The 14,012-nt window shown below is 42.4% G+C and overlaps 1 protein-coding gene across 22 annotated transcripts in view; it reads left to right on the top strand.

The window, feature by feature from the left end:
• The window catches only part of KIF1A (kinesin family member 1A), a 120,697-nt gene that overhangs the window by 98,980 nt on the left and 7,705 nt on the right, over positions 1–14,012 (top strand). For 6 of the 22 annotated variants that reach the window (XM_083505634.1, XM_083505619.1, XM_083505638.1 and 3 more), the window contains 8 exons: positions 797–823; positions 6,315–6,338; positions 8,628–8,742; positions 10,820–10,953; positions 11,702–11,763; positions 12,644–12,789; positions 12,928–13,140; positions 13,403–13,480. In XM_083505634.1, the coding sequence (XP_083361760.1) occupies positions 797–823; positions 6,315–6,338; positions 8,628–8,742; positions 10,820–10,953; positions 11,702–11,763; positions 12,644–12,789; positions 12,928–13,140; positions 13,403–13,480 (799 nt within the window). The remainder of the gene's footprint in view (positions 1–796; positions 824–6,314; positions 6,339–8,627; positions 8,743–10,819; positions 10,954–11,701; positions 11,764–12,643; positions 12,790–12,927; positions 13,141–13,402; positions 13,481–14,012) is intronic. The other 16 variants (XM_083505630.1, XM_083505620.1, XM_083505640.1 and 13 more) reach the window with 3 other exon arrangements.

The following is a 14,012-nucleotide window of genomic DNA, read 5'->3' as shown; positions in this document are numbered from 1 at the left end:
CCCATCATGTGAACCTTTTGCTTCTGCTCACTGCTTTGCTATTGTGTGTTACCTAGCTGCCTTCCCAAAGACCAAATAACAATATATTTTGGTCTCATTCCCTCTATCCCCCGGCCACTGAAACCTCTATGAGACTAGAGAAGGTTCCATTGCCTTCATTCTTATAAATGCAGTGAAGAACTTGGAAACTCCTTGTCGCTATGGCATTAACCCCCGCCCCCCAATGTGTAGTGGTTAAGCATGAATTAACATGGACAGAATGGCCTCGGGGGCTCATTTGGGCCTTAATAACTTGATTGGGTGATGGTTGATGCAGTTATGTTCCAAGAACTCAAGGTAAATCCGAGTGCAATAAATGAGGCTGCCATCACATGATTCAAATCTCAATACCAAGAGGGTAGTCCTGTTCCTTACTACATTTGTATTCAAGGTGGCATACTTGGGCTTTGCTCACAAGACCACTGTGAAATTGGGTAGGCATGCAAAAAGTGATGCACCCACTGGACTTCATGACTATACCAGGATTTGCTCAGCTCTCCCCAGTTCAGGCCCCAATATTCGGTGTCAGTGTCGGACACTCACTCACTCACTCCACTCACTCATAATGGTTGTGATATTGGATGCTTTGCTATTTTCTACTACAGCTTTTTGTGGCTTGCCAGTGGGCAGAGAGAGGTGCTGTTTATAGGGCTTGGGCTTTTGAGAAGCTGCACTATGGAACTGCTGCTACTGCTGCTGCTGCTGTTACCACCCATTTGAACCCACACTAACCATGTGATTGTTTGTGTTTTTGCAGGCAGTTTCTTGATTCGGATATGCCTAGGTATTATTTGTTCCCCTCCCCATTTATTTATTTATTTGACCTCCTCCCTGGTGCCCCTACCCAAGTCAGCATTGCGGTCACCAATGCTACAGTTGGAACTTCCCTCCACCCACTCAAATACACCAGCTTCTTTCTCCTTCTCTTCTGTATCATTGGGCTTTTTGTTCCATTTTGTTCCTTGGGTCTCTCTCCCCACTCCTTGTTTGGTTTCCTTTTCTTCTTTCTTCCTTCCTTTATTTTTTTAAAAAAACAGCTCTCTCTTTTTTTAAAAAAAATCTTCTAAATCTATGTTCTTTTTTTGGCTGGTTTTACTTTCTGTTTTGCTGCGATTGTAATTTTTTCTGACATCTGCCAAAACTATGCTGCCCCACCCTTTGTCCATGCTGAAGCCCCTTCCCTTGATCCCAGCTCTGGCACGAAGGCAGTTTGGATAGCTGTGTGCTGATGCAGGCTGCATGAGAAGCTGGGCTGGGTGTGATGAAAAGAAGGGGATGGGGGTGCAGGAGAGCCATTGCCATGTGGGAGATGAGGGAAGAGCCTAGTTTAACAGGCTTCGTGGGAAGGAGCCTTGTGATAACAGCTTCTGTTAAAACTGTTTGGCAAAACGCAGCCCAAGAAACACAAGCATTAAATGGTCTGCAAGTTTTACAATGATTAGTTTGCACGTAATGCTAAGCCAAACAGTGGTTTAGCACAAATGTGCTCCTCTTCCAGTCCTGCTGCTGCACTGCTGTTGAGAGCCAAGCAATTGTTTGACTTAGCATGCTGTCTACACCTTAGCTCGTGGTTTGAAACACTCCATGAGCTGTAACCAAAGTTTGTTCTTGGTTTGCAGTTCTGGAGGTGACAAACCAGGAGCCTGGGTTCAGATGACACACTAAACCAAACCTTAACTCGCAGGTGCAGCAGGACTGGAAGAAGAGCAAGGTGGTTGCAACCTCCTCTCCAGAAGCTTGCACACTTGTGCATTCACACTGAGCCATGGTTGGCCTAGCACTGCATGCAAACCAAGCCAGCAGGAATTGTTGATGTTTAGAATATTATCCAAGGTGGACAATCTTTACATACAGTCTGAAAACTGTACTTAACTTTGGAAGACTTCCTCCTTCCCCTAAGGTGTGTTTGGGATTTCCCTTTGTATTTAGAGCTAAGGAAGAGAATGCTGAGAAAATGGGATTGTGGATATCAAGGTTTGTTTTAGTTTACTGGTTTTTCTGAATGAATTCCATTGAGAGCCCAGGACTTAGTTCTTGGCTGCCTTGGATTTGCAGAAGTCAATAGTCCAGTATGGGCAGAATAGGAATAAAATGAGGCCTTTCTTGCTTACCTTGATTGCAAGTCATTTGCAGATATTTGATTGATCTGAGGTGTCTCTAGGGATTGTGGTTATGTTGAGGCACATGCTTATTGAGCTTCTATTTCTGAAAGTTTGGTACAAAAGTTGTCATTCCAGGGAAGTGTAAATGGAATAAACTGGACTATGCTAAGTGTCCTCTGATTCCTCTGGAGTAACTATTCAGTCTGCCGGTGATGATACAAAGATAGGCTAAGAAATAAATTTCATGGAGTAAATGGAATAAACTGGACTATGCTAAGTGTCCTCTGATTCCTCTGGAGTAACTATTCAGTTTGTTCCAGAAGTCCGTTCTTAAACCCAAGGGTTCTTAAACCAAGGCGTGCTTTCCCATAGCAGTGGGGGACTCAATTTACACCAAACAGGAAGCGGAACATGTTCTGCTTCCAAGGCAAAGTTCACAAACCAAAACACCTACTTCCTGGTTTGCAGTGTTCTTAATCCAAGTTGTTAATAAACTAAGCTGTTCTTAAACCAAGGTGCCACTGTACTACCCTTGTATACTGTACAATGATGCTGCAAAGCAATAATATGTGGTTTATTGCTTGCATGTGGCCTATTTAATGACCTCTCTGATTGGTGCCAGGCACCATTTTGTGCAGGTAGTCATTATAGAGGTATAGCAGTCCAATAAATAATGATATGCCTTCCAGTCATTCATTGTTATCACTAGCCTGGCCTTTAACTCCAGGGAATAAGTATACTTCCAGAACTCAGAGACTGTCAGTGTTTGGCAGATACCTAAGAACCAAATTAGACATGTGCAGTTAGGCAGCCCATGCTTATGTCATGGGTCTACAGTGGTGCCCCGCAAGACGAATGCCTCGCAAGATGGAAAACTCGCTAGACGAAAGAGTTTTCCGTTTTGGAGGTGCTTCGCAAAACGAATTTCCTATGGGCTTGCTTTGCAAGACGACAATGTCTTGCGAGTTCCTGCTGGTTTTTCCCCCCTTCCCCCCTTTTCCTAAGCTGCTAAGCCGCTTATCAGCTGATCCGATCAGCAGATAAGCCGCTAAAAGCCGCTAATAGCGCTAATCCGCTAATCCTTCAATGGGCGGATTCTTTTCGTCTTGCGAGGCACCACTGTATCTATTATTAAATAACAATACATATCAATAAGTGTTAACTAATAAATAGATTCAATCTTCAGATTCTGCCTTTCCGTCTGGGATAGAGATGAAAGGATCCGTCAGCTTCAGTTCTCTGAGCTTCTCATTTTTTCCATTCCTAAATTTGGGTCCCAACATTTCTGCAGCAATTTGCAAATTTTCTTTTTAAAAATCCACATGAAAGTTAGCCAATATTTCCTAACAAGCACAGTTCTGTATGCAGCTTTGACTAATGTAAGGCTTTTGCAAGCAATTTCTCCTAATATAATGCATTTATGTATAAATTTCATGAATATATTCATCTTATGCATATCATCATCATCATTGATTAAATAAATAAATTTGTATACCACCCTATACCTGTAGGTAAATGAATTGTTGTAAGCATTAGCTAGTTGGAGAGCGGCATCTCAAAACTGAGATGCATGTGCATTTCAAAGGAAGGCTGTATATTGGTTCTCATACTGCTTGAGAAAGTGTGAATTTGATAAATTCAGCTTTAAATGGGAAGTGGATTTAATTGCTCCCCAACCCTAGCCTTAGTAACAACATTGCAGAGCTCAGTTCCTTCTTCAGCAGTTCTGTTTGTTTCGTCCACTGTGTTCTATTGCTTGTTCCAGGTAGCATGGTGGAACTGTGTTCCATTATTGGTTTGTGTGTGAGCTTGGGTAATGTTCTCCTTGGGATGAACTTGACAGTTGTTGTGTGTATTTGGTGCTGGGAAGGAACTTTTCCCAGGTCAGACTGACTTTTAGCACTTCTATGTAAATTGAGACACCAACTGATTTTCCTCCAACAATTGGTATTTACCAGTAATTATTGCTATATCTTGAATTCCATATCTTGCTATAGCACCTTTGCATGGCACACCTTGCTTGCTTCTTCTCTTTGTTTATCAGGGCATGCTGTAATCTGGACCAAAAAACTAGATCTTTTTCAATTTAGCAGCACCATTTCTCATCACAGTATAGTATGTTTTAATTCAGTGATTCCTAAACCTTGTTGGTTTAAGACCAGAAGGTTATCTCATGTTGGCTTCAGTTTCACAAAGCTGGGAAATAGGAAGTGATGCCTGATGTCTTCACAAGCATGCCTCCGTGATCAGTGACAATGTTGTGCAGTGTCACAAACTGTGCTTGCTTACGACTTGCTCTCCGTGTACCCTCAATTTTCCTTGATCTTTCAGGCCTAAATCCAGTTGAGGAGGATGGATTGCCAGGGACCAGCAAGGATGCCCCACATTGTCCTAGTCCTGTATTGCCTTACGAAGCAACTTACTCTATTGCTAGAGGAACCCTCCTGTGCAGTGAACCACCCTTGCTTAAAGCAGCAGCTGGCAGCATGGGTTAAACAGTGGGAATGCTCCCTCTTCTATTACCATTCTTATGCTGGCTCAACACGGAGGCGTTTTTGTGTAGCACTACAGTAAGGCTGTTCAAGAGGTTGATGTGCAAGTTCATACTCATAGCTTTCCAGATCCACCATAACAGCTCTATATAATTCACACTGGCTTTGATTCAATAACTTCTCTAAAATGTGACTTGCAAATGACCAATTGAAGAAACTTTTGATAATACATTTTCCTAACTCACTACCTTGGATACTTGAGTGTAAATTCTAGACTAGGTTACAGAATTTAAAGCTTTATTCTCATCCCTACCATCTGACTAGCAATGTATTATGTGTGAACTAAATTGCCTGTTGAAAAAAAATGCAACTTCTGCTTATATGCAACTTCTGCTTGATAATATATTTCTAAATTCTCCAGATTGAATACCAGATGCTTAGGAAAGTGATTGTATTAGTAATATATATTTCTGGTGTTGTCAAAGGATCCAATAATTAAAGAGCACACACATACACATTTCTTCTTTTCTAGTGTATCAGTGTAGACAAGCCCATAACCTATGGAGTAGGGTTAAAGTTTATTGTTGAGTGAATGAGTCTAGGGCAATGGATGAACACCCAAGGTTCTCAGTACAAATATCACATACAATGAATGAAGTGACATAATCAGAATTCCATGCACTTAGCCCCCCAGAATAGCCTTCCTTCATATTAACTTCTAGATTTGAAAGTCATACTAGTGGCATTCCCATTAAGTTCTTGACAGTGCAAAATTCTGTGTTCTTCTTTTTTTAAAAGGAACCCACAACCTCACCTTCCCATCCACACCACATACAATATTTGCTTAGCAATGTGTTTTCAGTGATTCATTTGTATTTGGCATGTTTTCTTTGGAAGAGGGCTGAAAACTATTGTTTGTGTGAATTTCACCCAGAACCCCTTTCTGCTTTTGCCTTGCTCAAGTCATTTTAGTCCATTTTTCACACTGTGAATCAAAATCTTGATAAGAATCACGCTCCACTGAAAACAGAGTCTTGATCCTTGATCCCCTAATGCAGGGGAAGGGAGCCTAGCTGGATGGACACAGATATTAGAAATTCAACTAAAAAGTGAAAGGAGAGTGTTGAATATGCAAAACTATGTTCTGAATTTCATTCTGTGACCATGTTCTTCTACCAAGAGAGGGCACTTCCAGATTGACTGTTCACTTATACAAGATGAGGTTATTATCCTGCAGTTTCTAGTGCTAATATCCTGTCACTTTTCTCACCAGAAAAGGTCTGATAAGAAAATTGCCCTGGAAAGTGCAGGATAACAACCACTAGCTAGCAATATTGTATAACCTCCATGCAAACATATCGAGATTAATGCTCAATAAACAGGCAATGTTGTAAAGCCTCTGTGCAAACGTGTCAGGATCAATGCTTAACAAACAGCTGGTCTGGAAGCTCCCAGAGTGAAGGGACAATAGTCTTTTTGCTTTTCATTTGTTGCCCACCATTACCAAATTCACAACAATCTATGGCTGCACTCTGTTCAAATCACCATCTACCCCATGTAGCTGCCTCTCTGGGTAGCTTTCCACAGGGCACCATATAAACAATGCTTTCTGACATTTTGATTTCTTTGTGTATGTGTGTATGTGTACATGTGTTTGTCTTGGGTTGCCTTCCACTTATAGCATTTCACTGGGAAATGACACTAGGTATTTCTACCTCACTTTACTCTCACACACTTGCTTGATCTATTCCCTCCTCCTCTTTTCTCTTTCTCCTCTCCCTTGTTTCCTCTTCCCTTTTCCTCTTCCTTTCCTAATCTTCTTTCCTTCCTTCCTATTGGAGTTACCTGTTCTCCCGTGGCTTGTGTCTCCGTGATCTTGGTCTCAGCTCTTTCAGTTTTGGTTTTGGCAAGATGCTGCGACTCTCAGTGTCAAGATGCAATGTTTAGAATGGGATAGAAACTGTGCATCATCAACTAATAGTCAGATCCTCTTTAACAAGAGTCAACAACTATTTCTGAGAGGTGGACCTACTATAATGCACAATCTTCCCAATAGGAGACCTGGCTTCTTTTTTAAAGAGACTTCTGACTATGTTGATATGAGTGTTGGTGAGCTGTGAAAGTGGAATGTCCATGTGGAAATGTTTTTGAATCATGAGGATGCTCAGACACATATTAAAGTCCCAATATTTTGGTCACCCTTTTCTGTTGTTTAGTGGCACAAAAATGCTGAGCCAAATAGGTTTTACCAAGGGAATGCCATCATAATGGGAAAGGCTACTGAAAGGGGATGAGAGTGACGTTTGGGTGTCTGTATATCCAGGATGGAGAACCATTTTCAGCATGAGATCTGTTTTAGCTCATGAGCAGCCTTCTGGGGACTGCATCCCAGTGGTGGTGGGCAGGGCCAAAGGCAGATGTGGGCAGAACCATGGTTGTGACTTTTACAATGGGCTACGAAAGCCAGAGGGTTCTATGCACAAACACTGCACAACCATCTCTCCATCCTCCATCCAGGCAAACAAGGAATTGTCATCATTCAAATAAACATTCCAGCAAGGCAAAAATACTAGAAGAGGGTGTGTGGCCTGGGGGGAATCCTGAGAATATGAGGGAGAGACTTGGGAGGGGGCCACATTCAGCCCTCAGGCATGAGAAGCCCCGTTGCTGCTGCATGTCATCAGAGCTTACATCTGCTTTGGTGCTTCCATTATGCAAAGAACTGAACCTCTATTTTGTATGTGGTGATCATTCTGGAAACCCTGGCTTCCTCAGTGGGATAGTATGTCACAGTACTGATAGACTATCTCAGTTATTGTTCTCAAAAGACAATCTGGGTGTTTTTTTAATAGGGCCAGCTAAAAGACCACACTTCCCCCTCCCCCAAAAAGGGCTAAACTCAGGTACCTTATGTACCTAATTTCACAAAGCAAGAAGCACAGTAGTTCTCAGATATCAGTAACCAAACAGGAAAAGGCTAGGGTAAGATAGGTCTGGAGATAATTAAATCTCCCTATCATTCAGAGTCACAATACTCCCTATAAATCAGAGATTGGTGGAATAGTCAGTTTTCTTCTGGAGCTTTGGTGACTGTAGCTGTATGTGGGAAATGAACTTCAAAGAGAATTCACTGAAAGCACTTTTATGAACATATCAAACTTTTAAGGTCTGCAATGCCAAATGCTTCTGGAGAGATGGAACTGACTGCAGCACTGAGCATCCTCACTCTTTTCTTTTCTGAACATGCTTGCTGAAAATTAGTACCTCCTTCCTGTGGAAGGAAGATAGATTGTCTGTGTGCTATGTTTGACTGAAGAGATATGGCCCTGGAGTGCTTTAGACAAAATCTGAAAATACCCAATTGTTTCAGGGATCAAGAGAAGCTCTCTGTTTTCGTATTGCTTTCTTCATCTTTCCCCCTGACTCTTGCTTCCTTTCCTCTTGCCCACATTCACTCTCAGAGGGCATGTTTAAATTACACCCCAAGATAAGTATGGAACAGACCTTTGGCTTTACCATGGCAATGTAAGCAGAAACATGTGGTGACTTTTCTGCTAAGCCATAATATTCACAGACAACTTGAAACTTGTTTATTGCCAGTTCTAGATGAGAGAATGCCACCTGCATGCAACTTTCTATCTATTACTGTGTCCCTCTTTCTTTGTCTTTCTGGCACCCCATCATCTCATGGCTTAAATTTTAACCTTAAAACATACCCCAAATCACCTCTGCTCAAATGCAATATTAAAAACAACAACCATGAATTCACAGCACAGAAGTTTCCCTTGAGGATTCCCACAGATGCCTTCACTATTGCTGTTCATAATGAGGGGGTGTTTTTGAGCCACAGCACTCCAGGATGGCTGCATCCATTCAGCACAAATATGTCTCTCTGTGTGTGCATGTTTGCGTACTGCTGCTGATGCAATTGTCACAGTTTGGTGGTTGATGGTAGTGTTTATTTTTAACCAACCATCTTGCTGTCTCTTTGCAGGACGTTTTACCAGTTTGAAGCGGCATGGGATAGCTCCATGCACAACTCTTTGCTGCTGAATCGTGTCACCCCATACAGAGAGAAAATCTACATGACCCTCTCGGCGTACATTGAGGCAAGACCCATCAGTGTCATTTCCTATAAATAGACCACACAGAGCTGAGTTTTAGAAAGGGGCTTCCACCTTGATTTACTCCAGCCCTCCCTGTCTTAAGCAGTCCCATAATTCCTTGTGATTCTCAAACTAATATGGGGTTTTGGAAGACACTCGGCTAACGTAGCAATACAGGAAGCCCTTACATCGGCATTTGCCAACCTGGTGCTCTCCAGATGTTTTGGCTTACAGTTCACATCAGCCCCAGCCCAGCATTTTACCCTGAGTGATAAAATCCATTCAGACGTTGTTTCTGTGTGTACATGAAATTTGTTTGGGGGAGCTGGAATGTCTTAATGAATTGCTCCCATGTATTAGTTGGAAGGTCTTAATGGGGTGCACACCTCCTATGCATGAGTAAGTGCATCATGCAATTTGATTGAGCAGGGTTCAAACTGCACAGGGTTCCAGGTCATGTAGAATGCCTACATGCACACAGTTACAGCTACATAGATCCCTCTTTCAGGATAATGTATAGAGGTGGGATGACATCAGGAGCAAGGGCAGCATGTGCGGCAGTCCTCCCCTTCACTCCATGCATTTAAGGTACATATAGAAGAGTGACTAAATGGACCTACAGAGACTTGCTCAAAATCATCCAATGAGCTTCATGGCTTAACAAGCATTCAAACTCGGATCTTCCTCATCCAAGTCAATCTGTGGGAAGCAGGGTAGACTCTTAAACTGAAGCTAGCTGCTAGCCACTGCTTGTCAAGAGAATAGAAAGGACTGCCAGTGACAGGGGAGAGAGCCTGAGGGACCATTTTTAGTACGCAGTGAGCACCCTTCCTAGCAGAGCACTTCTTAGCAAATGTCACTGTCTGCTTGTTTCCAAAACTTGTCTTATTTTAATAACACTTGTAGGGAAAGCAGCTCCTCGGAGTCTTGTTCTACTTTTTGCAGGAGTTTACCACCCTGCTCCCAGCGGAAATCTTTTTGCAAGTGGATGCTTGTTTTAAAATATAGTACAGCTCTAAATGTGATGATAAGATGATGTATGATTTCCCATAATTGCTTTTGTGGCAAGTAACATGAAATGCAGCTGCAGTGGGTGGGCTGCAGAGCATGTGGGGGAGGCCCTTAAAACTTCTCTAGGCCATTCTTCTTCTTGAAATCTCTTCCACTCCCAGCTGATTTTTAGTCATTCAGATGAAAGACAGTGCTATTTTTCTACAAAGAAGAGGTGATGGAACTCATTATGAACACCTCCCTCGTTGTCTTAGAGGTGCCAGAACTGAGTTCCAGCAAGTTCTAGCTGAAAAAAAGCCCCAATGAAAGATACATATATTTTGGAGAGGGAGGAACCTCTTCTCTACCTGGCTGTCTTCTGCTAAGGATTGCGGACTTCATTGACTGCTTTTTATTTTTTATTGGGAATTTTGTTTTCTTTCTGACACCGCATGTGTAATTTGACCTTATATTTCTGGCATAAGAAGTGCAATAAAACAATAGTTTTATTGTTGTATTTTATGCTTGATCTAACTGAATGTAGAGTGCCTTGAAATTCTAAAAAGAACGAAGGCTGTTATAAAAAATCTTTTAAATTAGCAAATCCAAATTATAACAGTGGGCCATGCTGGATGATAGCTCTATGATATATGATACCTACCTAGGCATTTGCTATCGGGTAGGAAGGCAGTGAGTAACACATATGAAGTGCTGCTGCCTGTAATATAACTAACTGATATGCATGAGAAATATTGTTGTTTTTAACTAAAGACAGGAAAAAAGGGATACTAGTACTCTGCTAGGTGCCAGGTTTCTAAAGCAAGGATTCCATGTAGCTGTATGTACAGAAAAGTGTATATAAGACTGTAGTTTTATGAGAGTAGCTCCAAATAGCAATGATATAAACATCTATGGATTATTAAGGATACATGCATGACATCATTGGGAAACCTGCTGCAGAACATAATTTTGCTCTTGAAGGCAAACTCACACCATCTGAGAGCCTTTCATTGTGTACCAACAGCCAAGAGCATCCCAGGAAAGCATTTTTAAAATTAAAAAAAACCTAGCAAGTATCCTCCTATTTTAGATGGAGAACTGCACCCAACCAGCTGTGATCACCAAAGATTTCTGCATGGTCTTCTACTCCAGAGATGCCAAACTCCCTGCTTCTCGATCCATCCGCAATCTTTTTGGAAGTGGGAGCCTTCGAGCCTCAGAAAGGTAAAGAACTCTCATTTCCCGTTCTGCTGGCAGAATAAGAGTATACCTCAAAGAAGAAATACTTTTGATTTATTGGAAAAAAATGCATATAAGTCTAGATATAAACATAGGGGTTACCAACTAATGTTTATTAGTTAAGAATATAAGAATAGTCCTACTAGGTCAGGTTAGTGACCCATCTAGTCCAGCTTCCTGTTCTCGCAGTGACCTACTAGATGCCCATGGAATGACCACAAGCAGGACTAAATTACAACATCAGTCTCCCAGCAACTAGTATTTTGAAGCATACTGCCTGCACAACCATGGAGGCAATAGCCATTGTGGCTGGTAGTCACTGATAGGTTTATCCTCCATGAATTTGTCTAATCCTCTTTTAATTCTATCCAAGTTGGTGGCCATCACTGCCTCTTGTGGGAGATAATGCCATAATTTAACAATTTAACACTGTGATGTGTAAAGAAATACTTTCCATTACTAGTGTGACAGGGCTTAACCATGCAGAAGCCATGCTTCAACGAGGTTTGTTCTCTCATATTTATACGGTTATTCCTTCTTTAACAATACTGTACTTTCTACCAGTTTTATTAGGACAGATGTAAAGCCAACTAGACTGTAATTTCCAGGATCCTCTCTGGATTCCTTTTAAAAAATTGATGTTACCTTGGCCATTACATTTAATGTGCCACATGCACATGAAGGTCATTTATTCCAACACCATGCTCTGATGTTTCACTCTTTTTCCTTGCAGTAACCGTGTAACTGGGGTATATGAACTCAGCCTTTGTCGGGTGGCTGATGCTGGCAGTCCAGGTGAGAAACTTCTCTTTGGCTTTGGCTTCACTTTCTGATGGTCCTAATTAGCATTGTCATCATGACAGGCCCATAGGGGATGCTGGGGTTGTGCTAAGAGGAAAGGAATGTAACATTGGGAGAGTCAATTTTACTGTTGCCATAAGACTTATTTATTTTACTTGAATGAATATGGGTGTCCCTTTGCATCTTAATACTTGAATCGTAAACATCCACAGAAACATATCTGTCTGCAATGTCAGCGCAACATAACTTGAAAACTGCCAAAACATCATGCTTTTTGGGCAAGTGTTGTGAAAACTAAGTGTTGTGAAAACTAGTAATGCACCATTCCTCTGGTTGCATTTTGAGGATTTGGGGCAGAGGGGGAGAGGAAGGCTGCATGCCTAAACAATAGGATCCCCTAAAACAGGGGTGCAGATCTAGCCAATGGACTGGAACCTTACCTCCCCAACCCTCACAGGCCATTTTTAACAGGTAGGTTGGGCTGTCCCACCTGTCAATGACAACACCAGGTGACAAGGCTTTGCAAGCAGAGACAATCAACAGATCATTAACCCCTGCAAAGTTGCATCTTTACCTGATGAGGGCAGGTGGGCAGTTGACCTTGCCAACCAAATTAGGATTTAAATCTGTGCAAAGGCATTTGTTCTGTTAGTTATTGTATAGTAGAGAAGAACTACAGACTCCTATGTAGAAACCGCTTTACCACTAGTACAGTATGCTTTATGTTCATTTGTCTCTTCTTTTTTATTTGTGGAGTGTCTTGATGGGGAACATGTGCAGTTGGGAAATCTGCTTTAAAAGAAACACTGCCCACATGCTTTGCAGACTGGGCATGAGCAATGCTGAATGCAACCTGCAACTTTGTCCTTTGCAGGCATGCAAAGAAGACGAAGGCGTGTGCTTGACACATCTGTGGCGTATGTGCGAGGCGAGGAGAACCTGGCAGGCTGGCGGCCCCGCAGCGACAGTCTCATCTTGGATCATCAGTGGGAATTGGAGAAACTGAGCCTCCTGCAAGAAGTAAGACTCAAGCCCAGTGGTCCTTATCCGTGTTGGTGGGAAGGGTGGGAAGACATGAGGTGTGTGGATTAACCTCTGTGTGAGATGACTCTCTGCAGATGTCTGTGACCTTACTTAGCCAGAGGTTTATTTCCGCAGGTTGAGAAAACAAGGCATTATCTGCTTCTGCGTGAGAAACTAGAGACAACCCAGCGCTTGGGTCTCGATTCCCTTTCCTCAAGCTCCTGTGAAGACTCGGATTCCCGCAGTACATCTTGTGTCTCCTCTCCAATCTCAGCAGATGGTACCCCTGAGGGGAGGAATTTGCCACTGGACACCCCCAGTGAGAGGCAGAAAGAACTTGCCGTCAAGGTATATGTTATTCTGGGGCAACACCATGCCAGTTACATCTTTGTCTTTGGCATGGCATGGGAATGACCTGCCCATTGCTGACATGCACCCTTAGAGATGTAGTGGACCATCAATGTGATCTTCAGACTGGAAAAGGGCTTTACTATTCCTGCTCTACAGCATGCTTAGTATAATAGATAATTCTGTCCTGGTCAGGGCCAAGCCTCTTTTTACAACCTGTCTCTCTTAATCTCTCTCTCCCCCCCCAACATCTTTTCTACAGTGCTTGCGCCTCCTTACACACACATTCAACAGAGAGTACACCCACAGCCATGTCTGTGTCAGCGCAAGTGAGAGCAAGGTAAGAGAAACTCTGTTACTCAACCAAGATGTGTGAATACAGATGGAAACGGTGGTATGAAACTGTATCCACAGTGGCTAATTAGCTGTCAGGCAGGTGGCACTTTTCTTTCAGGGACAGACAGGTGCAAAGAGCTGACTCTCTGAGGAGGAGATTTGTGGGAATAAAAGTGCATGTTGAAAAAACACCCCATGACTATGTCCTTCTCTGGGAACATACAAGCAGAAGGGGAAGGGCTGTAGCTCACTGGTAGAGTTCATCCTTTGCATGTATAACATCTCCCAGCATCTCTAGGTAGGCCTAAAAGAGACCCGTCTGAAACCCTGCCAGTCAGTGTAAACAATACTGAGCTAGGTGGATCAATTGTATCAGGCAGCTTCCTGTGCACCTAGAAACCTTTGCCACAGTGCCATATTTGGGGAAATAAAAGGCATAGGTACTTCAATAGCTCATTGGGCTGTATGCAAAAGTCATCATACTCAGAGTTTACCCATTGAAAATAGTAGACATTAACTTTTAATAGAAATTGATT

The sequence above is a fragment of the Podarcis liolepis genome (assembly GCF_965112155.1).
Source record: "Podarcis liolepis genome assembly, chromosome: 5".
NCBI classification, from domain to species: domain Eukaryota; kingdom Metazoa; phylum Chordata; class Lepidosauria; order Squamata; family Lacertidae; genus Podarcis; species Podarcis liolepis.
This window is presented reverse-complemented; position numbering and strand designations above follow the sequence as displayed.